The following is a 27,514-nucleotide window of genomic DNA, read 5'->3' on the forward strand; positions in this document are numbered from 1 at the left end:
ATTGGATGTAGGCAGTTGTAAACAGACAAGTGCCTTTACATCCGCTGCTCCACAAAGAATGATGGAGGGGCCGATCAGGTGCCCCTAAAAAAACTGCCTGTGAAGTGGTACATCTGTATGACGTATAAAAAAAGCTTATTACAGATGAAAATGTGGTATGGATTCAAAAGGGACCACATATATACACACACACACACACACAAAGTCAGCAATGTTGGCACCCATATTTTTTTTTCCTACAGCCTACCTTAACAAGCACATGGAACTATGCATAATCCCCAGACTTACCAGTAAGAAGATCAACCAGCTGTAGTTCATTCCTCACTAAACCAGCATTGTTTGGGGTTGAGGTGGCAAAAGACAAGAAGTTTGTAAGGCTGGTCCATTCAATGCCCCTAAATGACAGTAAGGTTAATCAGCACATGTTTAAGAACCAAATACTTTATAACTGTGATTCTAAGACAAAAACACTCAAATACACAGGGCCAGCTTTAAGGCAGGGCAAAATGGGCAGCTGCCCTGGGCCCTGTCATTGTTATGGGGCCCAAAGCAGCTGCCTCATACTTGCCAACTATCCCAGTTTAAATTCCCTTGACCTTTGAAGTTATAGTACTGTGCTGTGTCCCGATATCTCAGTGTGAAATGCTGGTACTAATTCTGCCCAGCTCTGCCTTATTGCTGTGTACAGATGACTCATCTGCAGAACCTGCGTTTACATGTAAATAACCGGCATTCATATGTAAATAGTGGCGGCATTCATAAGTAAATAGCTGCGGCCGGCAGCATTGATATGTAAATAAAGGTGGCATTCATATGTATATCATGCCACCCTGCAGTGAGGAGATGATGTGCTGTGACCTCTAGCAGCCAATCAGTGAGCAGTATTACTGTACAGTAATCTCTAGCAACCAATTAACAAGCAGAAATCATTTGCTGTAACCTCTAGCAACTAATCAGTGAGCCGTAATATGTGCTGTAACCTCTACCAACCAGTCAGAAAGCAGTAATGATATGCTGTAACCGCTGGCAACCAATCACAATAGCTGCCTGATCTGATATAGTAAACAGATTTTTGGTCTAGCTGCTATTTATTGTATGTCTCAGAGCATGTGGAGAGTGAAACTGAATGGGGGGAGCCCCCAAGAAAATTTTTGCCCAGGGTCCAATCAACATTAAAAAGACGGCCCTGAAAATATACACAAAAACAATCAAATAAACACAAAATATATTACCAAAAAGTCATTTAAAATAAATCAAAGGTTTGTACTTCTGTCATGACAGTATATTTCTCCAGTCATCTTCCAGGACGGCACACCTGAGAGATGACTGGTCCACCTGACAGGAAACACAATCAACAACAAATTTAAAAGTCCCCACCCCTCCCTCAGACCCTCAGTTCTTGATTGTGTTTCCCACAGGATGGCAGCGAAACCAAGTTTCTTTTTAATTTTTTGTTGTGGGGTCTGGGACCCCATTTTCTCCTTGTGAGGTTTATCTTCCTGGGACTTAGCAGACAGGGTCTGTGATGCTCCCTTGTAACCCCCAGGGAATACTTGGGGGAGATAGCCCTCACTCAAGGCCTCTTTAGGGAGCCTTGTTACAGCCTCAGGGGACAGGGGAGTTGTCCCAGAAGTGCTATTCCCCTTTCATGCCTTTTACCTACCTTGAACAGGGTTCGTTGGTGGAGTGAGGTGAGCTGCTTTCTTCCGGAGTGCGGAACGCGGATGGCGTGCGTTCCAGCACTACGGCGCATGTCCGGAAGTTCAAAGGCGTCACTTCCGGGTATCGAGTTCCGGAAGCCTGGTGGTTCTGGGGCGGCTGGACGCACCGGCGTGCGTTCCAGCCTCATGGCGCAGGACCGGAAGAGGCCGTACGTCATTTCCGGACGACGGACCTCCTAAAGATGGCGCCGATCGGCGCGCTATTTAAACAGAGCGGGTGCGGCGTGAAGCACCCAGTCTTCTTTTCTGGTGAAACGCTTTTGTGTTGGCAGCATCTATAAGACAAACAAGGGGACGCTCAAGATTGTACCTTGGTCCAGCGATCCTGCAGGGCAGTAAATCGCCATGGAAGTGGAAGGTCCGTCTGAGCAGACAGGCGTTGAGGTCGCCACAGGGGGTGAGTGATCCAGCTGTGTTTAGGGGCAGGGTACTCTGGGGAGACCTCCTGTGCCCCTTTAGGACATGTGTAGCTAATTGTCTATTTGTTTTTGACTATTCCCAGGGACCGAAGGCTCTGCCCAGGGGTCAGCTGCTAGGTCTAAGGGAAAGGCTACTTCAAAGTCCAGGCGTTGTGGGTATTGTAATTCTAAGTTAGCACAAGACCACACCAAACCTTTCTGCGATAGATGTATCATTAAACTCGCAGGCAAGGAGACCGCCCAGGTCGTGAAGGAATGTAGGGCCTTACAAGCAGAAATGTTGGCCACCCTATTGTCCCTATTGTCTGAGGTGGAGGAAGGTCAGGTCCCAGATTTTAGTTCTGGGGAGGAAGATTCAGACCAAGATAGCCAGGGGGAGGCTAAACTTGGGGGACTTTTGTTCTCGAGTGAGGACATGGAAGGCTTATTAAAAGCCATTTACACCTCAGAAGATATCCAGGTTCCCTCTGCTCAAGTCTCAGCACAGGACAGAGTATATAGAGGTCTAGGAAGGTTGCAGACTAGAACCTTTCCCATCCACCAGTCTCTGAAGGAGATAATCCTCAGAGAATGGAAGGAACCTGAACGCAAGCTTCTCAAACTGAAAGCTTGGAAAAGAAGGTGTCCCTTTAAAGATGAGGAGGAGGAGAAATTTTTTAAAACTCCTCGCTTGGATGCAGCCTTAGCGCAGGTATCTAAGAGGTCCGATTTATCCTTTGAAGATTCTGGAAATATCCAGGATCAGATGGATAGAAAGTCGGAGACTTTACTCAAAAGAGCCTGGGAGGCGAATGCGGCAGCAATGGCGCCGGCTCTAGCTTCCGCCTGTGTAGCCAGGAATGCAGACACCTGGCTTGGCAAATTAATGGATCACGTTTCCCGCAGTAGGGAGACTAAAGAAATCGTAGACTCGCTGGAGGTAATCAGTCGAGCGGTAGCATATGTGGCAGATGCAGCGCTGGAGACTGTTAGGATCACAGCTAAGGCAGCAGCACTTTTGAACTCCGCCAGGAGGGCCCTATGGGTAAAGACCTGGGATGGAGATTTTACTTCCAAGTCTCGCTTATGCGGCATTCCCTTTGAGGGTTCCCTGCTGTTTGGCTCAGGCCTAGATCAGGTTTTGTCCCGATCTACTGAAAAGGGAAAGAAGTTCCCGGTGAGGCCCAAGAGGGAAAGGGGTAAGAAATTTTTTCAAGGCCCCTACTCAAAGGCCCATCATAAAGGGGAAAGCTGAACAGAGGAAGAAGTGGAACTTGGGAAAAGGAAAAGAAAAGAGTGCAATTCTTTTCTCCAGTTCCGGAGCCTCTCAGAAAGAAGGCAAATGACGCCACCGTAAAGGTAGGCGCAAGACTCAGCGACTTCCTTCCCCAGTGGGAAAGGATTACGCAGAGTCCATATATTTTAAATCTCTTAGAAGTGGGGTACAGACTGGAATTTCAGAGTCATCCCCCACAGGAGTTTCTGATTACTTTTCCTCCCAGGGACCCAACCAAGGCAAAAGGGTTACTGAGAAATCTAAAAGGAGCTAGCAGAGCAAGGGGTTATTGCTCCAGTACCAACCAGTCAGCTAGCCCAGGGTTTTTACTCACACGTATTTGTGTTTCCAAAACCCTCAGGCAAGTTTCGGTTGATAATAAATTTGAGAAGACTCAACCGTTACTTACTTCACAAGAAGTTCAGGATGGAGAGTATTTACTCAGTAAGAAAACATCTTCAGAGAGGAGTCTTTATGGTCACCCTGGACCTAAAAGACGCTTATCTACACGTACCCATTGCTCCCGAACACCAGAAGTACCTACGCTTCGCAGTTTGCATACAGCAGAAGGTACAACACTGGCAGTTCAGAGCTCTTCCCTTTGGGCTGGCGGCAAGTCCAAGGGTATTCACAAAGGTGATGGCCGAAGTAGTAGCATATCTACATCTGCAAGGGATAGGGTTAATACCCTACCTGGACGACTTGCTGATCTACAGTGTGAATCAGAGGCAAGCAGTAATAGACAGAGACATCGTGTTAGAAACTCTGGAGACCTTGGGCTGGATGGTCAGTCGGGAGAAGTCCTCACTGACTCCATCTCAGTCCAAACTATACCTAGGCTACCTGTTAGACTCGCAGGCACAGAAGGTATTCTTACCAACAGAGAAGGTAACGAAGGTCCAGAATGCGGTTGTCACCCTTCTCGAAAGAGGAGAAGCCTCTCTGAGATATATAATGAGACTGCTGGGTCTCATGACGGCCTGCATTCCGGCAGTAACCTGGGCACAACTCCATTCTCGGGAGCTTCAGACTTTCCTACTTGCCTCATGAGGAGGAAAAAGAGAAACATTAGAGAACAGAGTACCCATCACAGAGGAGGTATCTCGTTCTCTGCGGTGGTGGCTCGACCCACAGAATTTGTTGAATGGTCGCCCCTGGTCTCAGGTAAACCCTTTGGTCTTAACCACGGACGCCAGCGCTTGAGGTTGGGGGGCTCATCTGGGAGACCGATATACCCAGGGGCCCTGGAACCACAGCCAAGCCAGGGAATCTTCCAATTTCAGGGAGCTTCTGGCAGTAGGCAAAGCCTTAGACTATTTCCGAGAGGAGCTGCAGGACAGAGAGGTTCAGGTCCTCTCAGACAACCTGGTCACGGTGGCATACCTAAACCACCAAGGGGGGACAAGGTCGGACAAGCTAAGACGGTTAGCACAGCAGATCCTTGTGAAAGCAGAAAGGAAGGTCCTTTCACTGTCAGCGATTCATATAAAAGGCTCACTCAATCTGCAAGCAGATTTTCTAAGCAGACAGCCCATCCTTCAGGGGGAATGGGGATTGAGCAAAGAAATCTTCTTCCTGGTGTGCAGACATTTTGGCAAGCCAGAAATAGATTTGTTCGCTTCCCGGGGGAATGCGAAGGTACTCAGGTTTTTCTCCCTTTACAAGGATCAAGAAGCAGAAGGGATAGACGCTCTTGTACAAGTGTGGGATTTCAGGCTGGCTTATGCCTTTCCCCCATTGGTACTCCTTCCCAGAGTCCTACAGAAATTAACCTACTCAAGGACAGACCTGATACTGATAGCACCCTGGTGGCCCAAGAGAGTTTGGTTTCCCACCATTCAGAGTCTCTCGATAGCTCCCCCGCTGCGTCTGCCGGTGCAACGAGACCTACTCAGTCAGGGTCCAATCTTTCACCCCGACCCGGGTCGTCTCTCTCTGACAGCATGGCTATTGAGAGGGAAATACTCCGCGACAGGGGATGTTCAGAAAAAGTGATAGATACTCTTCTCCTCAGTAGGAAAGGCGTCACCAGAAAAATTTATGCAAAGGTCTGGAAAGTCTTCTCCCACTGGCTGCAGTCTAAGGAGGGGGCTCTCCAGATGATACTTACCATCCTAGACTTTCTTCAAGAGGGGGTGGACCAGGGTTTGGCAGTTAGCACCCTAAAGGTCCAGGTGGCAGCCCTGTCCGTGTTTTTTTGATAGGAAGCTAGGACAGGAGCCGCTGATAAAAAGATTTTTGTCGGCCAGGGAAAGGGTAGTTCCAGTTAGGTCGGTCAGTTGCCCTCCATGGGACCTGTCCCTGGTATTAGATTCCCTATTCAAGGGGGCCTTTTGAGCCGGTGGCTCAAATTTCTGTTAAACTCTTATCATTTAAGTTGGCCTTCCTCCTGGCTATCACTACGGCCAGAAGGGTGGGTGATATACAGGCTCTTTCAATTAAAGAGCCGTTTTTGCGCATCCTAGAGGATAGGGTAATCCTCACTCAGGATCCTCTTTATTTGCCAAAGGTAGCTTCATTATTTCACAGAACACAGGAGATTATTCTCCCGTCCTTTTGCCAGAATCCCAAGAATAAGGAAGAGGAAAGATTCCATTTCTTAGGTGTCAGGCGTTGTCTCCTAGTCTATTTAGAAAGGGTGAGAGACTTTAGGAGATCCAGTCATTTATTGATCACCTTCTCAGGGAAGAGAAAGGGTCTACAAGCATCTAAAACAACGATAGCTAGATGGGTTAGACAAACCATATCTATTGCTTATAGGCAGGCAGGTAAACCAGTACCAATCCGCCTTAAGGCACATTCAACCAGATCCCTGGCGACCTCCTGGGCAGAAAGGGCAGGCGCCTGAATCGACCAGATCTGCAGAGCAGCAACATGGACGAGCCATAGAACTTTTCTGAGGCACTACAGAGTGGAGCTGTTGTCCCCTCAGGATTTGGCATTTGGCAGGAAGGTCCTACAAGCGGTTGTCCCGCCCTGAAGGTAGGCCTGAACTTCTTGCTTATCCTCTCAGGTGTGCCGTCCTGGAAGATGACTGGAGAAAATGACCAGTTACACTTACCGGTAACGTCTTTTCTAGGAAATCTTCCAGGACGGCAGGCCTACTTCCCTACCCTTGTTTTATTGGTGTGGTATATTGATTCCTCACAGAATGTTCCCTCTGACACTGGTGTGGGATTTTCTTTACCATAACTGAGGGTCTGAGGGAGGGGTGGGGACTTTTAAATTTGTTGTTGATTGAGTTTCCTGTCAGGTGGACCAGTCATCTCTCAGGTGTGCCGTCCTGGAAGATTTCCTAGAAAAGACGTTACCGGTAAGTGTAACTGGTCATTTTTAACATCCTAGTGCAAAGAGCAAAAGTGTTCAGTAACACAGCTTCAGCCAACCAGAATTAATTTTAGCAGGATAATGTTTCTTGTTGTTAATTTATTGTCTTGGATACACTACAGTGATATTAAAAATTCTTTATTTTCTAAAACAAACGTCATACATACCTGCTTTGTATAGTGGTTTTGCCACTTGATCCTTTTCTCAGGTTCCCCGTCGGTACTCCCATCTCCTCCCCCTTCGAGTACCTAATCGACACACAGTGTGGCTTGGCCCTGCCCTCCCCACTCTATTCAAAAAGCTGTCGGTGACAATCAACACTGCGCTATCCCCAAGAAATTATATACAAAAAGAAGCTGCTAACACGATCACAAGGATAAAATAGTGAACAAAATACCAAATATTAAATTATAGTGTAGCGCTATAGAAAAAAAAGAAAAATAGTCTATTTAAACTACTTAGTGATATAACAATATTATATAAGTGTCAAAATTAAATAACATTCAGTGATGCTTCTCAGACTGCACCACACTTGCATAAAATCGTGAAAAAATTTTGAACTGAAGAAATCAAATAATGTGAAAAAGTCCAAAATATACAAAAAAATAGTCTATTGTTTAATTTAAATTAAATCCAATCCACACGTGAGAGGGAAAGAACCATCCACCTTCTTCTTATAAGGACCACATGCAGGCACCCTGTGGCATTTCCATCACCAAATAGGATGTAAGCTTACCAAATTGAATGGATCCAAGCGAATATATATTCGAAGGATCAATCAGGCTTCTAAATACTCTTATATAGAGCTCTCCACCATAAATGACTCTCCAGGGAATTTTCAACCAAGTACTCAAACGATGGGAAAATCTTCCGCTTTAAACTCCAACGCACATTATGGAACTCATACAGGGAGAAAATGAGGGCTTGGCCCTGCCCTCCCCACTCTATTGTCTGGATTTGATTGACAGCAGCTCTCATAGAGCCGAGTAAGGATGGAGAGATAGAGCAGTGCCCCTAGTACTGTGCATGGCGCTGGTAAGAATTTAAGGATTTAGCTGCACCAAAAAGTTTTTTTTTTACCTTAATGCAGAATAAGTCTTTCAAGTGTGGTCATAGACCTTCTGAGGGGTAAGCTTCCTAGATTCTAGAGATGTAGGAGTAATGGGATTCAAAAAGATTCCGGGCTCATCAGGACCTAGGCTTCAACATTCAACCAGGATGATATTTTGGCTCTCGAGACAGCAAGCTGGGATGTACCCATCGAGAGTCTCCCAGGAGTTAAAAAATAAAATAAAAATAAAATGTTCAGGTACCAAGTTATCTTGGGCCAGTTTGGCTTCATCAGGATCACCAGCAAAAGTAATCCCAAGGGGTCACCAGTGTGTCCACTGCAAAGGCCAGATAATCCCTGGCCCTAGCCATGCAGGGTCCACCTTGCTGTTAAAATGGGATGCCATAAGATCTGCATCCGGAATCCTCCAACAGTGACAGATGTCCCTAGAACAGGGATATGCAATTAGTGGACCTCCAACTGTTGCAGAACTACAAGTCCCATGAGGCATTGCAAGACTCTGACAGCCACAAGCATGACACCCAGAGGCAGAGGCATGGTGGGACTTGTAGTTTTGCAACAGCTGGAGGTCCGCTAATTGCATATCCCTGCCCTAGAACATTTAAGGTTTAGAGACCATTCCCTGCATCCAGATATTGACAGCTGAAAGATTCCACCTGCAAATTGACTATTCCAGGAACATAGCCGGGACATGCCTTTCTGCTCAAGCTACAATCAAATCCACCTCTTGAAGAGCTGGGAGACTTCTGGTGCAGCCCCGATGATCTAGCCACAGCCATTGTGATCTTAAACTGAACTCTTATCGTTAATCCCTATAGTTGGTCAATTCACTGCTGAAGGGACAGGCGATTTTATTTTAGTTACAGAAGGTTGATGAGAAGTCTGGACTCCCTCAACGACCAAGTAATTTGAACGGTGTCCGTTTCAAGGACTCCTTCCCAGCCTGATAGGCTGGCATCCTTAATTAAAACAATCCAGGTAAATTGGATAACGGACCTCCCCAATTCTAGTGCATGGCCAGTAAGCCACCTGGCCAGTGATATACCAGCCTTAGGAAAATGCTACATGGGCCAATCCACAGACTGAAGAAGTTTCTCCAACATAGTCCGCACACTGAGCTGCAGAGGTCTGGAGTGAACAAACATCACCGCCTAAAATTAAGTCATCATCTGGCCAAGTAGTTTCATGTAAAAATGGACTGCTGGAAGCCGGTCCAAACACAAGTCTGAACAGTCAATACGGGCCTGAGCCATCTCCAAGAATAGGCCCAGGTACTTCAAGCGGTTGATTCCCTGAGAACTAGAGCCAGCACCTTGGTGAAGACCTGGGGCCATTGGCAAATCATAACAAAAGAGCCACAAACTGGAAGTAAAACCAAAAAACAAAAAGCTAAAAGTCTGAACTAATAATTATTTAATGCATCTAGCAAAAAGATTTCAGCCTGTACCTCCAGGATACCCTATTCCAGACCCAAAGATCTGAAATTCCCTGAGACCAGGTGGCTGAGCTGGTCAGACATTCTCCCCACTTATATAAGTTAGGGGACCCCTCATTTTAAAGCAGGCTTGACACCAGACTTGTCAAGACATGGAAGCAGAGGACTGGAAAGAACAAAAGTACCACAGTCACCAGAGTGCTCTTTCTGCTAGTGATTCCTTAATAAAAAGGTGACTCTCAAAAGATTTGTTTCCCATCAAATGGAATGTTTTTCAAACATCTTAAGGCCTGTACACACGATCTGACTTTTTGACAACAAACATGCAATTTAGCTGTTTTGGAGCAACATCCGACTGTGTGTACGCTCCATCGGACAAACTTTTTCCGTTTTCATCTGACTTTTGTTGGCTGTGCGAACGGACAAACTTTTTGACAACATAAGTCCGATGGAGCAAAGTCCGATCGTGTGTACGCAAAACCATCTGACTTTTGTGCAAGGTACAAACACGCATGTTAAGAACCAATGCAAAAAGATCAGACAACAATACAGAAGTTGACCAAAGGTGGCGCTGGAGTAATTGAACGTCCTCTTTTGAAGTGTCATCAGTACGTTGAAACCTCACTACATTCATGTTTGTTGCCTAAAAAGTCCGATCGTGTGTATGCAATACAAACTTGTGGACTACGCCCTTTGTACAAAAGTCTACGGGAAAGTTTGTACAAAGTCCGATTGTGTGTATGAGGCTTTAGACTGCTTCCACACGTGGTTCTCCAGCCACTGAATCTGGTGTAGAAAAAATGCCAAACCATCTACAGAGTAGCACATAGTGATATTGGCATCTAGACACAAGTAATTGACAGAGGTCACAATGAGCTCAATTAAATGGTTTCTGGGACACTTCAGCTGCAGGATATGAATTCAATTGGAAGTGTTCGATGTGTAAGGAGCAGGGATAGAAAGGATTATTAACATATCCAGTGTGAATGACCATCTCTTAACCTTGATGTTCTAAAACACACAAACACCCTGACACTTTTCCCCACAACATTGTGCATGTATATTGTGTGCTGACATGTTAGGGTGCAATACAAAATGAAAATCAGAAGGCAGTGATCCTGTCTTAATTTTGTGCTCAATGGCTCTTTCCTACAATGGAATAGTAAATGCGCTGAGCAAATTTAGTGATGCTTTTCATTCAGCAGTTTCCCCCGCAATATTACAGGTTTCCCCAGGTGGGTCACGTTTAACCTCCAGCCTGATCTTGAATGAAGTATTTGCATCACCACGACAATCATCTGACTGATAAATATGATCTCTTACAGATTAAATGTATATGCTTTTGAGCTTAATAGACAGGGCACTACAGTGCTTAGTTGCGAAATTTGATGAGATAGCAGGCATTGCTAGGGATAGCTGCATAGGAAAAAAGTGGGCAATGCTACCTGCAATGGTACTGTTAAGGATAGAGGGCACCGAGATTACCATTTACATCATAATGCAGAGATACTATAGATTAAAAGTATAAAATACCCAATAATGCTTTCGTTCATCTCTATCATTATTATTGTTCAATAAAATGGCTTTCCTCTGCTGGTTTCTCTAGAGATACAATATTATAGTTACATAGCTAGGCAGGTTGAAAAATAAAAAAAAAGACACAAGTCCATCTAGTTGAACAAAAAAAAAAAAAAAAAAAAAAAAGAAAAAAAAGAAAAAAGTAACAATCCCCAGTTGAGCCAGGAGGAAGGCGGAAAACCCCAGCAAAAGCATGATCCAATTTGCTACAGCAGGGGGGAAGAAATTCCTTCCCAATTCTCTCTCCCCCCCCCCCCCCCCCCGAGGCATTTCCATTTTCACTGGATCAACTTTACCTATAAACGTCAGTACCCAGTTAGTTATATTATGTACATTTAAGAAGGAAACCAGGCCTTTTTTGTTTTTGTGGAGTCTATTCCACATTTTCAGAAACCTTTCTGGAGATGAAATCTTTTTTTCCGCTAGACCTAAAGAGTGCCCCCTTGTCCTCGGTGATGATCTTAACGTGAATAACTAAACACCAAGTTTACTATATGGACCCCCTTAATCTCCTCTTCAGTTCCTCTAATCTTTCCTCATAGCTGAGCTCCTTCGTGCCTCTTATCAGTTTGGTTGCCCTTTTCTGCACTCTCAGGTTCCCCGTTATCCTTTTTGAGAACTGGTGCCCAATACTGAACTGCATATTCTAGATGAGGTCTTACTAATAATTTGAACAGGGGCAAAATGATATCTCGCTCTCCGGAGTCCATACCTCTCTTAAATACAAGAAAGGACTTTGCTCGCTTTGGAAACCACAGCTTGGCATTGCATTCTATTATTGAGCTCACCTACCACTTTTCCCAGATCCTTCTCCACTATGGATTCCCCCAGTTGTACTCCCCCTAGAAAGTATAATGCATGCATCTTAGCCCTCAAGTGCATAGCTTTACATTTATCAACATTAAACCTCATTTGCCACTTAGTTGGCAAATTAGACAGTGCATTGAGGTCAGCCTGTAAATTGGAGACATCCTGTAAGGATGTTATTCTACTGCATAATTTGGTGTCATCTGCAAAGATGATGGTACTTTTAATCCCAGATCCTATATTTATAAAGATATTAAAAAGTAAGGGTCCCAACACTGAACCTTGTGGTACACCGCTGATAACCTTAGACCATTCAGAGTAAGAATCATTAACCACTACTCTCTGAACTCGCTTTTTTTAGCCAGTTTTCTATCCATTTACAAGTTTATCTTTCCAAGCCTGTAGACTTTACTTTACACATTAGGCGTGTGTCAAATGCTTTTGCAAAATCCAAGTATACCACGTCCACAGCCACCCCTCTGTCCAAGGTTTCACTTACCTCCTCATAAAAAGAAATCAGGTTTGTTTGACAACTTCTGTCTTTCATGATTCCAAGTGGTCTGTTGCTTAAAATATTTTTTGCCAGCAAAAACTCGTCTATGTGGTCTTTTATTAAACGCTTTAGTATCTTTCCAACTGTAGAAGTTAAACTAACAGGTCTATAGTTACTTGGTAAAGACTTTGATCCCTTTTTAAATATGGGCACCACATTGGCCCTGCGGCAGTGGTGCCATTCCAGTCATTAACAAGTCCCTAAATATTAGAAACAATGGACTTGAAATGACAGAGGTCCATTTTAGGATCCGTGGATGTAAGCCATCTGGTTCAGGTGCTTTATCCACCTTTATTCTATCTAAATATTTCTGGACCATATCACTTTTGAGCCATTGTGGATCATTTGGGGCAATGTCAATGTCAATACCATCACCATTATGGACATAAGCTCCCCCATGCTCATTTGTGTACACAGAGCTTAAGTATTTAATAAAATTTACCTTCTCTTTGTCCTCAGTCACCCACTCTAGATTTTGTAAAGGGCCTACATGCTCAGACCTGACCTTTACAATATTAATATTTGGGGTTTGTCCTACTATCTTTTGCAATCTGCTGATAGATTTGAATTTTTGCATTATTGATTTCCTTTTTACATATTCGACTATATTCTTTTGTAGCATTTAAACGATAATAGTGTTCCTTCATTTTTATATTTTTTATAAGTTCTTTCCTTATTATTTATATCCATTTTAACTTCGGCCATCAGCCACATAGGTTTTATTTTTAGACTTTTAAACATAATGCCCATTGGAATATACTTTGCAGTGAGTTTGCATACAGTCTTTGAAGAATTCCCATTTTTGTTTTGTGTCCATTGATGCCAACATTCACTTCCAGTCTAAGGCCGCGTACACACGGGCGGATTGTCTGGCCAACTAAGTTCGTCAGACAATCCGACAGACAGTCCGTTCAAAATTTGCATGAACGGACTTGACCACACACGATGAGCAGACAGTCCGCTGAAAGCGTGCGCGATGACGTGTACAGCACTAGAAAAACGACGTCCTATACACTGCAATGCAACCTTCGGCCGTGTAAATCCTTTCTGAGCATGCGCCATACTTAGTCCGTCCAACTTGCCTACACACGAGCAGACTGTCCGCTGAAACCAAGTTTGGACGGACAAAACCAAGTTTGAACGGACAAAATTTCGGAAATTCCGTAAGACTTTGTTCGTCAGACAGTCCGCTGAAAAAGTCCGCTGAAGCCCACACACGAGCGGATTGTCCGCTGAAACACGGTTCAGCGGACTAAGTTGGACAGACAATCCGCCCGTGTGTACGCGGCCTAAGTCTTGGAGAGCAGCCCTCATCCTTGGAAAATTTGCTCTCTTAAAGTTAAAAACACTTCTCTATTATCTCACACAGCACTGAAGGCATAAGCATACAGAAAACAAGCTTTTATACTTTCTACATTGAAGCCAGTCCCACTTTACCCCACCTTTAACTTTCCTTTTCAGCTTTTGTGAGCAAGCAGTACAAAATGCTAACAGATGAACAGAATCTGTGTCCCTCAATGGACTCGAGAATAGTTTTTTTTTATAGTAAGCACAAAATTGTATTTTCTTCATTGTCCATTGAGGAACACAGGAATTCTTAAATTCTTAAACAGTGAAGATTACCAAAAGCAGTGTAAAATAGGATTTTTGTACTCACTGTAAAATCCTTTTCTCTGATGTTCATTGATGGACACAGCACCTTAATCTTGACCTTAGGGTTATATCCCCAGCTTTAGGAGAGGACTAGACAAAACACATAAAAAAAAACACAGCACAGTACCACCCAGGGGGCGATCCTACTGGCTATAACCCCTCACTCTGTTCCCAGCAGCTCACTTTGTCAAAAAGCAGTACAAACAAATAGGAGGGGTGGGTGCTGTGTCTGTCAATGAACATCAGAGAAAAGGATTTTACGGTGAGTACAAAAATCCTATTTTTCTCTTTCGTTCATTGACGGACACCGCACTTTAATCTTGACCTTAGGAATGCACCCAAGCAGTGTCAAAAACGAAGGGTGGGAATAGAAAGAAAATAAACGCCACCCATAACAAAAAGAACTCATCAGAGGAGTTGCAACCTCAAACAGCCGCCTGCAAAACCTTGCATCCGAAGAAGATGTGCCCACATCGACCTTGTAAAATTTGGTGAAAGTGTGAACGGATGACAAAGTCGCTGCCTTACACACCTGGGAGAGGGATGCTTGATGTTGGAAAGCCCAGGAGGCACCAACTGCCCTGGTAGAATGTGCCGTGACTGGAAAGGGAGGCGCCAGCCCCCTTATGGCACAAGCCTGAACCACAATCTGTCTGATCCACCGAGAAATGTTGGCCTACGAGACTGCCAGGCCCTTCTTCAGGCCAGCCACCGATACAAACAGAGTCTGACCTCCGGAAAGGAGCTGTAGCAGACAGATACACCCGCAGAGCCCTGACCACATCCAAAGAATGTAAAGTGACCTCCTTGGGAATGCGACGGCCGAGGACATAAGGACAGAAACACATGTCCTCATTTAGATGAAAGGCCGAAACTACCTGCCTGCGGACGTGGCACGGCAAGTAGAGAGACTTGCATGACAAGGCCGCCAACAAAAGAAATCCGCCTTGTAGATGTAAAAGCCAGTAGAAAGACTACTTTCTGAGAGAGTGTCAATAAGGGGATCTAATGGTTTTCAATCAGCGGTTTCTGAAGCACCGAGAGCACAAGATTCAAATCCCACAGGGGCAGTGGCGGTCGTACCGAAGGGGCCACATACAGAACCCCCTGATCCACTCCTCGCTGCAAAAAACAGCAGGATCCTGGAAACTGAATACATAAGCGGACGCCATCCCATCTCCTCACACATGGAGATATAGGCCTTCCCCGTTTGATGATAAATCTTCCGTGAAGAAGACTTCTGCGCCCTCAGCATAGTGGAAATTACAGAAGCAGACAGTCCTCGGTCCCTCAGCAACTGGCTTTCAACAGCCATGCCGTTAAACTAGCGAGAGTAAAGCAGGATGAAGTATCGGAGCTTGCGAAAGCAGGTCCTCCCACATCGGCAGCCGCCAAAAAACATCTGCCACCATTCGCACTATGTCGGCGTACTAAGGACGTCAAGGCCAATCTAAGGCAATCAGAATCACCGGAATCCCCTCGGCCTCCACTGTGTAGCAGACGAGGGAGGAGTCAGAGGGGGAAAGGCATAAATCAGCTGATAATGCCCCCATTGGGCCACCAACGCGTCTGACGCATCCGCCCAGGGATCTTTTGACCTGGCCACAAACCTCTGCACCTTTACAATTGAACCGAGAGGCTAGGAGATCCACATCCGGCATGCCCCACCTTAGGCAAATGAGCCGAAACACTTCCGGATGCAGTGACCATTCCCCCTTGTCCAGCAACTGCAGACTGAGATAATCCGCCTGCCAGTTTTCTACGCCCGGAATATATATACGGCTGACAGAGCCCACTGTAGGATGTGAGAGACCTCCAGCACTGCCACTGAGCTCCTTGTCCCTACTTGATGATTGACATATGCCACTACCGTGGCGTTGTCCGACTGGATCCTGGCCAGATGCCCCTGCGACCATGTGGAGAGGCACCGACTGATCGCCCGAAGCTCCAGCACATTGATCGGCAGGCGGGATTCTTCCTGCGTCCAGCGACCCTGGGCTGACTGGATGCCCCAACCCTCCCCCCCCCCAGCCGGTCAGGCTGTCGTCTGTCATGATCACCGTCCAATGAAGAGGAAGGAATGACTTCCCAGACCAAAGAGTCGGAGACCTCAGCCACCAGAGAAGCGAAGCCCTGACTAGCTGGCTCACCCAAATTTGATAATCCAGGGATGTCGGAAATTTGTCCCATTTGGACAGGATCTTTCTACAAGACTCGAGTGTGGAATTGAGCATACGTTACCGCCTCGAAAGAGGCTACCATGAGGCCCAGAACTCGCATGCAAAAATGCAGCGAAGACCACCTGCGGGTCAATAATTGCACCGCGGATTGAAGAGCCTGTAGCTTGTTCGAAGGGAGAAAGACTCTCGCCTCTGAGGAGTCCAGAATCAACCACAAGTACTCAAGGCACCGAGTCTGCACCAACACTGACTTCTGGAGAGTCAACACCCAACCATACCCACAGAGTCTGTATGGTGATGGCCCCATCCTCCCTTAATTCTGAGGCAGAAGCTGGTCTGAGAAGGAGGTTGTCCAGGTAACCCACGATCGCAATCCCTCGTTGTCTCAGCAACGCCAGAATTGGGGCCAGCACCTTGGTGAAGACCCTTGGCTCCGTCGCTAGACGGAAGGGAAGAGCTACAAATTGGTAGTGCTCGTCCCTGACCGCAAATCGCAAAAACCTTTGGTGTCTGACGCATATGGGGACATGCAAGTATGCGTCCTTGATGTCCAAAGAAGCCAAGAAATCCCCTTGATGAAGTGCAGCGATCACAGAACGAACCGATTCCATCCTGAATCTCCGCACCTTCACAAAGCAATTGAGGGCCTTGAGATCCAGGACCGGACGGACCCCTTCCTTCTTCGGGACTACAAACAGATTGTAGTAGAATCCCTGAAAGCTTTTCAACGTCAGTACAGGCACTATCACCCCACGCAGTAGTAAGTCCTCTACTGCCCCAAACAGGGCCTCCCGACGAGCCGGAAGAAGATGAAGGTTGGGAGGGGGAAAAAAAAATCTGTCTGGCGGACAAGTAAGAAACCATCTTGTAGCCTGGCAAAACTAGTTCGCAGACCCACTGGTCGGAAACCGGACTGCAAACTCCTGAAGGCGACCCCCCACCTGAGAGTCGGGCAGGGGCTAACCTTCATGCAGCAGCCGATTTGCTCGCAGGTTTATTTGGTTTGCGAAAGCAGGGACGCTTTTGTCCCTCAGCGGGTACCTTGTTGGACTGGGAACGCTTACCTGCCGGCCCGGGGTGGACGAAAAAAAGCCGCTTCTGAGTGGAAAAAAAAGAGGACCCCTGCCTACCGCGTGGCTCCTTACCTTTTCTGGACTGTGGAAGCAAAGTACTCTTTCCCCCAGTAACATTCTTAATAATGTCATCCAGCGAGGGGCCAAATAGCCTCTCACCTTGGAAGGGCAAATCCCCCAGCGCTTTCTTAGATACCCGTTCCGCAGACCAGCATTTAAGCCAAATCAAGTGACGCAGCACCACTGCCGATACTGAGGCTCTAGAAAGCAAAGGGGCCGTATCCAGGGCTGCATCACAGACATACTTAAGGCCGTGCACCAACTGGTCTGCCAGTTCCACACAGACTGGGGAAACCGGTTTCTTCCCCAACTCACGGTGCAACAACTTAGCCCATTCAGTAAGCGTTTGTGACACCAGAGCTGTGGCTAACACCGGCCGCAATGCTGACCCCACCACCATAAACATGGACTGGGCAACCACCTCAGCCCTTCTGTCGGCAGGGTCCTTGGAAAAGGGGCCCACTTCCACCGGAATTGTAGTCACCCTATTTAAACGGGATACCGAGGGGTCAACAACCGGAGGAGATGTCAATTTTTTCAGGAAACTCTCCTCAAAGGGGTAACGCACTGCCATTTGTCTCGGGACTGAAAAGGCCCACTGCGGGCTTTCCCACTCCTTGGAAATAAACTTATCGAAACAAGTTATATAAGGAAACACCTTAGTAGTGTGGGCAGGCTTGTGGGACCCAAAAGGGGCCAACACCGCTGCAGATGCCCCCGCCATATTCTCCATCTTTAAGGTATCCCGCACCGCAGTGATAAGTGCTCCTACTAGCGCTTTTTTCTGTTCAGAAATGGACGCGGATTCTTCCTCTGAAGCGTTAGAACAGGGGCCACCTGCCACAGCGGGACCAGAGTCTGAATCAGAGCTTTCCCCAGAAGACGGGAGGGGGAGGGGGCGGGGGCATTTCTTACCCCCTTTGCGCCCACACGACACTTCCACCCTGGCAACAAATGATTCCAGGACCGCCGACAGAGCGTTCATAGGCACCTCAGGTGCAAGGGAACCAGTTGTTATAACAGGCGTGCCTAGAGAAGAAGCACTGAGTAAATGTCCCTAGAATCAGTAGGAAAGTATGGTCTGAAGTCACCTGGTGCAGCAGAACTGTCACAAGACTCGAGAAGGTGATTAATCTACATCTTGAATTTACAAGTAATTTTTAGGAGGGGATGATCCTTTTTCCAACTCAGTCCAACCAGCGATTCGTTTTTTTTTTTTTTTCTAACATGGTGTTTTATATTTCACTTGGATGTTATAAGTTGCACTGAGTAATACAGCTGGGCAATACAAAAACTGTCTTCAGTTCAGGCTGCAAAGCAACAAAATGTGATTTTAAAAAAGGGGAGTGATTATTTTTCTATAACCACTGTATATCAACATCTATAGTGCATTGAGTATCTTAATTGAAGAAGAAAAGTAAAAAGAAAAAAAATATTATGGCTAGCAAATTTATAGTTGGGCTTTTACCAGCAGAGCTAAAGACATCCAAACTTATAGGACACTAGCAAAATAGGCATGGCTGTTAGGGGCAGGGCTATATGGGGGTTAGCTTTAGCTTTTTTTGTGTGAGAGTGTTATTTAGAAATTCAGGAGTCCCCCAATGGACAATAAGTAAATCATTATTTGATGTCTCTTGTCACTGAAGGCATTAAATCAACCAAACAAAAGGAATATAATGTTTAAAGGAAACGTTTCAGGACAGAAATATGGAGATGCCAGTGCTGACTTAGGAACAGAATTCTCATGTTTGCTTTACTACTTAGTAAGTGGCCAACCTGAAACAAGCATACAGGGTGAGAATCTTGACACATTCCTGGTTGCATACTTTTGCTTAACTCCTAGGATGAACCTGTATCTAAGACAAACAGATGAGGATCCTAGACTGAGCCATCAAAAACAAGACCGCAGTTATTACAAAAAAAAAAGAAAAGAAAAATAGTTCTTGTTTAGGCATTAGTCCAAGGAGGGTCTCTCCATGATGCCATGTCAACATGGGAAATAGAAACACCACAACTCAGTGGGGATGCAAGGCTTGAAAACTTTTATGTCTTGCACTGGAGTTGATGCAAAAAATGCTATGAATAAAGGGTACACTGAACACACACCATGCTAACAGATGTTCAATATAGGCTGTGTGTATTTTAAAATGGCATTTCCATGATACTCATAACACCTGGAAATACTTTTGGAACAAATGACTTTGATCAATATGTCTATTTAAAGTGGATGTAAACCCTCACATATACTCAGCCTCAGTTGATACACAGAGATGAAACAAATATCCCTGCATGTGTTTTACATGTATATCTGCGGTTTTAAATCGGAGTTCCGCCCTAAAGTGGGACTTCTGCTCATCAGAACCCTCCCCCCCCTCGGATGCCACAGTTGGCACCTTTCAGGGGGGAGGGGGGCGCAGATACCTGTCAAAGACAGGTATTTGCACCCACTTCCGGGCATAGAATCCCACGGGAGTCTCTGCCTCTTCCTGTCCCGCCACGCTGTCTGCTGAGACACACACGGGTCCTAGAGACAGAGCGGACCATTCTCATTGCGCTGCGTGACTCACGCATGCGCAGTAAGGAACCAGGAAGTGAAGCTGCAATGCTTCGCTTCCTGATTTCCTCACAGAGAATGGCGGTGGCAGCAGCCAAGAACCGAATGATCGATCGGCCTCGGCTGCCGACATCGCTGGACCCCAGGAAAGCTAAGTGTCCATTTATTAAAAGTCAGCAGCTGTAGTATTTATAGCTGCTGGCTTTTAATAATTTTTTTATTTTTTGGGTGGACTCCCTCTAAGCTTTTTATACGGTTTAGAACGTGCACGTCCTGTTTGATTTTTCACTTCCTTATTCATCTGTAAGAGTGGAGTATTGCTAGACACTCTGAGACAGCTGACTGAAGGAAAGGCGCGCACGCACGCACGCACACAGGTTGCCTGTGAATAGTTTAGCAGTCTGCTAATTTATAGCCACCTCCCCTGACACACACTTCTATCCCATCTAGGAGAACATGTGAGAAGTTATTAGGCTGATAACATAGCTACAGAACAGGACAAAGCTACGGGACTCAGTACTTTGAAGAAACATAACAAAACACTACAGATATATGTGCCCAGCTCAAAATTTCCCGAATTGGGTTTATATCCACTTTAAGTTCTACAATTTGTTTTTATCCCACGCCATTACATCAGCCATCATAACTTTCAACTATACTAGAAGACTTAGTTGCACTCTTCGTTACTCACCTGACTTCACAGGAATGTATATTCAACTCTTTGTGCAGCAGCCCATTAGTCAAATTATACACAAAAACTGAGCCATTGCTGGTGCCTGTAAAAAAAAAAAAAGGATATTCTGTATCAATGCAGAGAACCAAGGGAGGTAAGAAAATCTCAGAACTAGGTTGTCAGCTACTCTCCAAAGCTTTGACCCTACACCACAAAATACCATTTATAAAACCCATCATTACCTGCAACAGATTAGCTTTTTCCCCCCAATTAAAATGTGCTGTGAATTTTGTTCTGTAATCTACCACCTACTGGACATTCTGCCTCATTAATTTATCCTAATGCTTTAACTCTCACATCTGGTCTACTGGTAAAATAAACATCTAATTAGAATAAAAACATAAACCTGCACAAAACAGAGCTTTAGTGTACTAAATTACTTCATTAATTGCTGTCCTATGTCCTTATATATTAGTCTCCGAGGGAGAAACAGAGCAGCCAAGTCAAACATGATTTATTTTGAGAAATCTTGGCATTTAAAAAGGGATCCTTGTAGACTACAAGCCAAACTTTACTGAATATGGGGGTATTGTATGGGTTAAAGGACTTGCGAACACAGGAAGGAAGTTCAAATAACGTTCGACAGGGAAACATTTTAGGGGCCCATCTCAACTGGATAGGTTTGAGAATAACACTGCATTGTAGAAGAGAAGACACTTTCATACACCTAGCTGAATTCCTTCTCTGTAATCATGTGAGGTAGCCCCCAGTGACTGCGGATAAACCTAATGCAGACAAAAATGGCAAATAAGTGTCAGAACAGTTGATGAGGAGATTATGATTTTCGGTTCTTTCCCGAAACATTATGTATAAGAGCTAGTGTGATTTCTGAACAAAAATGAAGATAAGGTACTGTTCAGAACTGGACACACATCCAACCTACATTTTGCACTCAAAGACAGAGGAGTAGCTTCTGATGCCCTATAAAGGGTTCATCTATAAGAATGTGGGAGTTTTGGCCCTTACACCTTCTCATGTTAACATGCACATGTTTAACTTGAGTATTGATGTATTTTATTTGCCTGATTTGATACATTTTAGCAGGCAATAATGTTCTTCAGTAAACTAAAAACGAAAAAAAAAAAAAAAAAAAAAAAAAAAGAAGAGTAAGACATGAAATAACACCCCCCCCCCCCCCCCCCCTTTAGGCAAGGCTTCAGTTTTTTTGCTAATGTCCTAGGAGATGATGGTCATGTCAGTTTCATCTGGGATTAGGAGACTAGCTCTTTCCTGATCCATTTTCCTAAAGATTTGCCTATACCATTTGCTGGTTGGCACTGGACCCTGGGAACGTGACCCTGCACAGGGGTGGCCTATAACGTTGCTGGTCAGCACTGGACCCTGGGAACTTGACCCTGCACACTGGTGGCCTATAACATTGCTGGTCGGCACTGGAACCTGGGAACTCGACCCTGCATACTGATATATTGCCTTGCGGACTGGTACAGTGCTACACAGGTCCAGGGCAGTGAACCTCTGCTGGGGAGGAGAGTTCCTGAAGGCCCATGCGGCATTGCCTAGGTGAAAAAAAAAAAAAAAAGAAAAGACAGAATGTGTCTAGCGGGGAACGCTGTGTATTGTGGAGTAACCGTTTTTGTTGAGTATTGCAGGTGCCTGTGTAGTGCGAGTACCTGTGTATTGTAAGTACACGAGTGCATGTGGACTGTGAGTACAGGAGTGCTGCGACTGCATGTGGGCTGTATTGAGTATTAGTGTCAGGTAGTATTGTGAGTGTTGGGAGTACCTGTGTATTGTGAGTACCTGAGTGTTGTCTGAGTAGTGTGTGTGGATCGTTATTACCTTTGTATACTTGTGTATTGCGAGTGTACGTAGGCCATGATGGCACGTGGGTGGCGAGTACCTATGTATTGTCTTGTTGAGTCCCTGTGTATTTCATTGTTGAGTATTGGTGTCAGGAAGATAGTTGTTAGGTAATGTGGAAAGGGTATAATCCCCAATTCTCATTCAATTAGTAGGTATGATGCCTGGCGGGTGTTGAGAGGCGACTCGGTGTACATCTTGCGGCATGTATGCGTTCCTTGATTATCTGATTGAGGGCGAATACTGCTGTGCAAAATGTAAGCATTGTTTCCCTGGAAGCCCAGGTTCTGAATCTATGGAAGCAACTGTCAGTACTGAGAAGAACCTCTGTACTAAAAGGCGAGCTGGAAACCTACCCGGCAGGGGCCAGCACAGAGGCGGGTGGATACAAAGAGGTTCAGGCACTAGAAACTAGTAGATGGCTTTCAGTCAGAAAAGAGTAGAGGGGGGTAGTGCCACGGAGGCCGATCCTGGGCTGGAGTATCCCAATAATTATGCTCCATTGAGTGACATTGGTGAAGCCGGTCAGGGACCAGCACTACTGGAGCTGAGGGACTCTCCTAACTGCCAGGGGAAGTACTCCTCCTCAGAGTCGGGGCAAAAGTGAAGGGAAAGGATAGACGGATTCTGGTGGTAGGGGACTCAATTCTTAGAACGACAGAGGGGGCAATCTGTGACAAAGATGTGAAAAACAGTGCAGCGCTTAATGTATAACACGTGACTGAATGTAATGAAACAATAAATCAGGAAAAAAACTTTCAAAGATAATGTTTCCAAAAAGTAAAACATCAATGATAAACAATACACATGTGCATATTGTGCAATAAACAAAAAATGGGTTATTAAACCAAAAGAAGGGTCAAAAAAACCACTTTTAGAAGGACAAATAATTATTTAAACTACAGCTTAATGCTGTGAAGCACAAACTTGTGATTAAGTGAGAAAAATAAACAACAAAATTGAAAAACAAATCAAAACAAATCCCATGCTTTGGATAAATGAAGTGATTTACAAGGCCCCATAAATGTGAAGATATAAGTTCATTAGGTGGAACGTGAATGGAACTTTATAGTTGAACGTGAATGAAACTTTAAAATTGGTCCCAGGTATCACTGGTATAGGTGCTTGACCACGTAAATTCTTTCACTGTACAGTTTAAGTAAGTAGTAAAGGCTTACCAGAGCCACCTTTAGTGTGCGCAGATACGAACTCCCCAACTGTTGGGATCGGACAAGATCGTTCCTCCGACACTCATCGTGTGAATGGATGACTCGAATCACCTTTCCGGATAGGAAGGTAAAGAATGACCCACACCTTCGGGTGTTCCTTGAACGTCGTCCGTTCCGGTCCGTTCGAAAAATGTTCAAGTTGGCGTGTCACCAAATGGATGAAAAAGGAAAAAAGCGCCCAATCGTGTGATAAAGTCTAAAACACGTGTACTTTATTTTCCAACCAAATAGACGTTGAAAGATACAGATGACTCAATGGAATCGTATAAAATTGAACGAAAAGAATTGCTAGCAAAAATATAAAATAAAGCGGATAAAAATAGCACGAGATGTAGACGTATCTACCCGTATCTATCCAATCTGTGACAAAGCCCTAAAGCGCCAAACTTTATGCTGCCGCCCAGGCTCGGCACATCACAGATCTGGTGGACAGATTACTGGAAGGGGTTGAGGAAGACCCAGCCGTCATGGTGCACATTAGCACCAATGACAACGTCAGAGGTAGATGGAGTGTCCCAAAGATCCTTTTTAGGGACTTAGGAGCTAAATTGAGGAAAAGGACCTCCAAGGTACTATCCTCAGGAATACTACCGGTACGTCGAGCCACACCAGAAAGGCAGAAGGAGATTAGTAAACAAGTGGCTGGGGAGCAGGTGTAGGAAGGAGGGGTTTGGGTTCCTGGAAAAATGGGCCCGCTTCTCAGTCCATCACCAGTTCTATAGAAGGGACGATCTGCACCTAAATGAGGAGGGTGCAGATCTGCTGGGAGTGAAGATGGCCGAAAAGTTAGAGGGGTTTTTTAGGTGACGGTTCAGAGGTTGAGATAGTCAGAAATGAACTTATGCCCCCAATACTACCCTCTGGAATTAGTGGTAGGTTGACTAAAGCACATAAACCCGAGGTAAGTATAGTAACAAATCCTATTTGCAATCTCTGAACACCCAATAAGAGGACAGCATGTGACCGGTCTAAACCATGTGGCGGACAAGATGGGTGAACTAGAGATACTGTTGAACAAGGAGGATTTAGATTTTGTGGGCATTTCAGAGACCTAGTTCAACAGCTCTCACGATTGGCTGGCAGACATTTAAGGGTAATCCCTATATCGCAGGGATAGAGAGGGTAAAAAGGGGGGAGGGGTATGCCTATATATCAAGAATAACGTACAAGTGAATGTGAGAGATGACATCAACAAGGGAGCTAGGGAGGAGGTACGGGTAGAGCTCCGAATGGGATGAAAGTAAGGGGGAAAGAATACTGTGAGTATGCTATAGGCCCCCAAACCTGAGGGAGGAAGGGGAGACGAACCTCCTATCACAATTTGGATTAGCAACAAGAATGTGAAGTGTTATCATAATGGGGGATTTTAATTATCCAGACAGACTGGGCAGAGGGAACCACGCATTCGTCTAAGGCTTGCCAGTTCCTAGATGTCTTGCAGGACAATTTCATTTACTTCCTCTTTCCCTGCAAAGGTAAAGCATAATGGGCAACTATGCATCGCATAGTAGCCTTTTATATGTCACATACCTAAAACCGAAGCCTGCGATGTCACGGTTGTCCATACTAGCAGCGAGCGTCCATCTTTACCCCTCTTCCTACCGGGGCCGCAAACTCCGGCTCTGTGACTGGCCGGAGTCGCGTGATGTCACTCCCGTGCAGGCGCATGGGAGCCACCAGTCACAGCATGACCCCTTTAGAAATGGCACCCTCATGGCTAACTGAGGACAGAATTAGAAATTGACTTGGGAAGCTTAACATTAATAAATCACCAGGACCAGATGGCTTGCACCCGAGGGTACTTGAGGAACTCAAGTAATTGCCAGACCATTGTTCCTAATTTTTACTGACAGTCTACTGACTGGAATGGTACCAGCTGATTGGAGAAAAGCCAATGTAGCACCACTATTTAAAAAAGGGCCAATATACATCCCTGGGAATTACAGACCAGTTAGCCTAACATTAATAGTACGCAAACTCTTGGAGGGATGATAAGAGACTATATACAAGATTTTAGTAATGAAAACAGTATCACTTGCAGTAATCAGCATGGATTCATGGAAATGTGTTCTTGCCAAACTAATCTATTAACCTTCTATGAGGCGGTGAGCTGCCATCTAGATAAAGGAAGGCCTGTAGATGTGGTGTATCTGGATTTTGCAAAAGCATTTGACACAGATCCCCATAAAGGTTTTACTGCACAAAGTAAGGTCCATTGGCATGGACCATAGGGTCAGTACATGGATTGAAAACTGGCTACAAGGGTGGGAAGTGGGGTGCCCCCTAGGGTTCTGAGCTGGGACCAATCCTGTTTTAATTTGTTGCCAAACGACCTGAAGGATTGGGTAAACAGTTCAATCTCTGTATTTGCGGATGACACTAAGCTAAGCAGAGCAATAACTTCTCTGTAGGATGTGGAAACCTTGCAAGAAGATCTGAACAAATTAATGGGATGGGCAACTACATGGCAAAAGGGTTAATGTAGAAAAATGTAAACTAATGCAATTGGGTGGCAAAAATATGAATGCAATCTACTCAGTAGGGAGTGAACCTCTGGGGGAATCTTGGATGGAAAAGGATCTGGGGGTCCTAGTAGATGGCAGGCTCAGTAATGGCATGCCATGCCAAGCTGCTGAACAAAACAGAACATTGGCATGCATTAAAAAGGGGATTAAAGTGGTTGTAAACCCTTACAAACCACTTTGACCTACAGGTAAACTAGATTAAGGCTTACCTGTAGGTCCAAGAAATATCTCCTAAACCTACACGATTTAGGAGATATTTAACCACTTCCCACCCGGCCAATGCACATATACGGCCGGGTGGGAGCAGTCTACTCCTGATAGGACGTTCAGGAACGTCCATCAGGAGGAGCGGGATCGTGCCCGCGCAGCGGCGCGATCCCGATGCGCCCGTGTCACTGGGACACGGCGCATCGCAGATCGGCAGGAGGGCTCTGTGATTGGCCCTCCTGATCACATGACGGCCGTGTCCAATCACGGCTGTCATGTGATGTAAACAAACAGCCGGTTGCTAGGCAATCGGCTCCTCCTCTCCTCACACAGAAGTCATCGCTGAGGAGAGGAGAGCAGATTGCTGCAGCCGGCTGATGATCAGTGAGTATGAGCTGTTTTTTACAGCTTTTTACTCACTGATCTTCAGTCCAGTGCAGGGGTCTCAAACGTGCGGCCCTCCAGCTGTTGCAAAACTACAAGTCCCATCATGCTTTTGCCTGTGGGAGTCTTACTTGTAACTGTCAGCCTTGCAATGCCTCATGGGACTTGTAGTTTTGCAACAGCTGGAGGGCCGCCAGTTTGAGACCCCTGGTCTAGTGTAAACACACAACACACCACACAGTACAAACACAGTCCCCACATATGTCCCCATAACACACATGTCCCCAAAAAATAAAAACACATGTCCCTAATAATAAAAACATGTCCCCCACATATGTCCCACTAAAATCACTTGTCCCAATGATTATGTGCACACATATGTACATGATCATTTGCGTACATATGTCCGTGATCACACAAACCAATTATTATACACTTAACGGAATGTTTTTACCAAAAACATGTAGCAGAATACATTTTGGCTTAAATTTATGACAAAATTTGATTTTATTGGATTTCTTTTAAAATAGAAAATATTGTTTTTTTTCCAAATTTCCGCTTTTTTGCGCTTATATCGCAAAAAATAAAAAACGGAGTCGTGAATAAATACCACCAAAATAAAGCTCTATTTGTGCGAACAAAATGATAAAAATTTCATTTGGGTACAGTGTAGCATGACCGCGCAATTGTCACTGAAAGCGCTAGAGCGATGAAAGCTGAAAATTGGGCTGGGAAGGAAGGGGGCGAAAGTGCCCTGTATTGTAGTGGTTAATAAAAGACAGCGAGAGCCGTCTACAGCGCATGCGCCGTAAACAGTAGCACACAGGCGCACTATCGCCGTTAGCAGCATGCCGCTGCTAGCGGCGATATGCCGTTAGTGGCGGCTCCCGTGCGCATGCGCGGGAGTGACGCCATCGCTGCTCTGGCG

General features: G+C 45.3%; 1 protein-coding gene across 1 annotated transcript in view; it reads right to left on the minus strand.

The window, feature by feature from the left end:
• WDR11 (WD repeat domain 11) overlaps window positions 1-27,514 on the minus strand; it is a 187,813-nt gene that overhangs the window by 94,331 nt on the left and 65,968 nt on the right. Inside the window, exons 11-12 of the mRNA XM_077455385.1 lie at window positions 20,379-20,463; window positions 289-395 (exon numbers count right to left, since the gene is read on the minus strand). Coding sequence (XP_077311511.1) covers window positions 289-395; window positions 20,379-20,463 — 192 coding nt within the window. The remainder of the gene's footprint in view (window positions 1-288; window positions 396-20,378; window positions 20,464-27,514) is intronic.

This window comes from Lithobates pipiens, unplaced genomic scaffold (genome assembly GCF_037356315.1).
Source record: "Lithobates pipiens isolate NorthernLeopardFrog02 unplaced genomic scaffold, aLitPip1_a1.2 Scaffold_25, whole genome shotgun sequence".
NCBI lineage: Eukaryota > Metazoa > Chordata > Amphibia > Anura > Ranidae > Lithobates > Lithobates pipiens.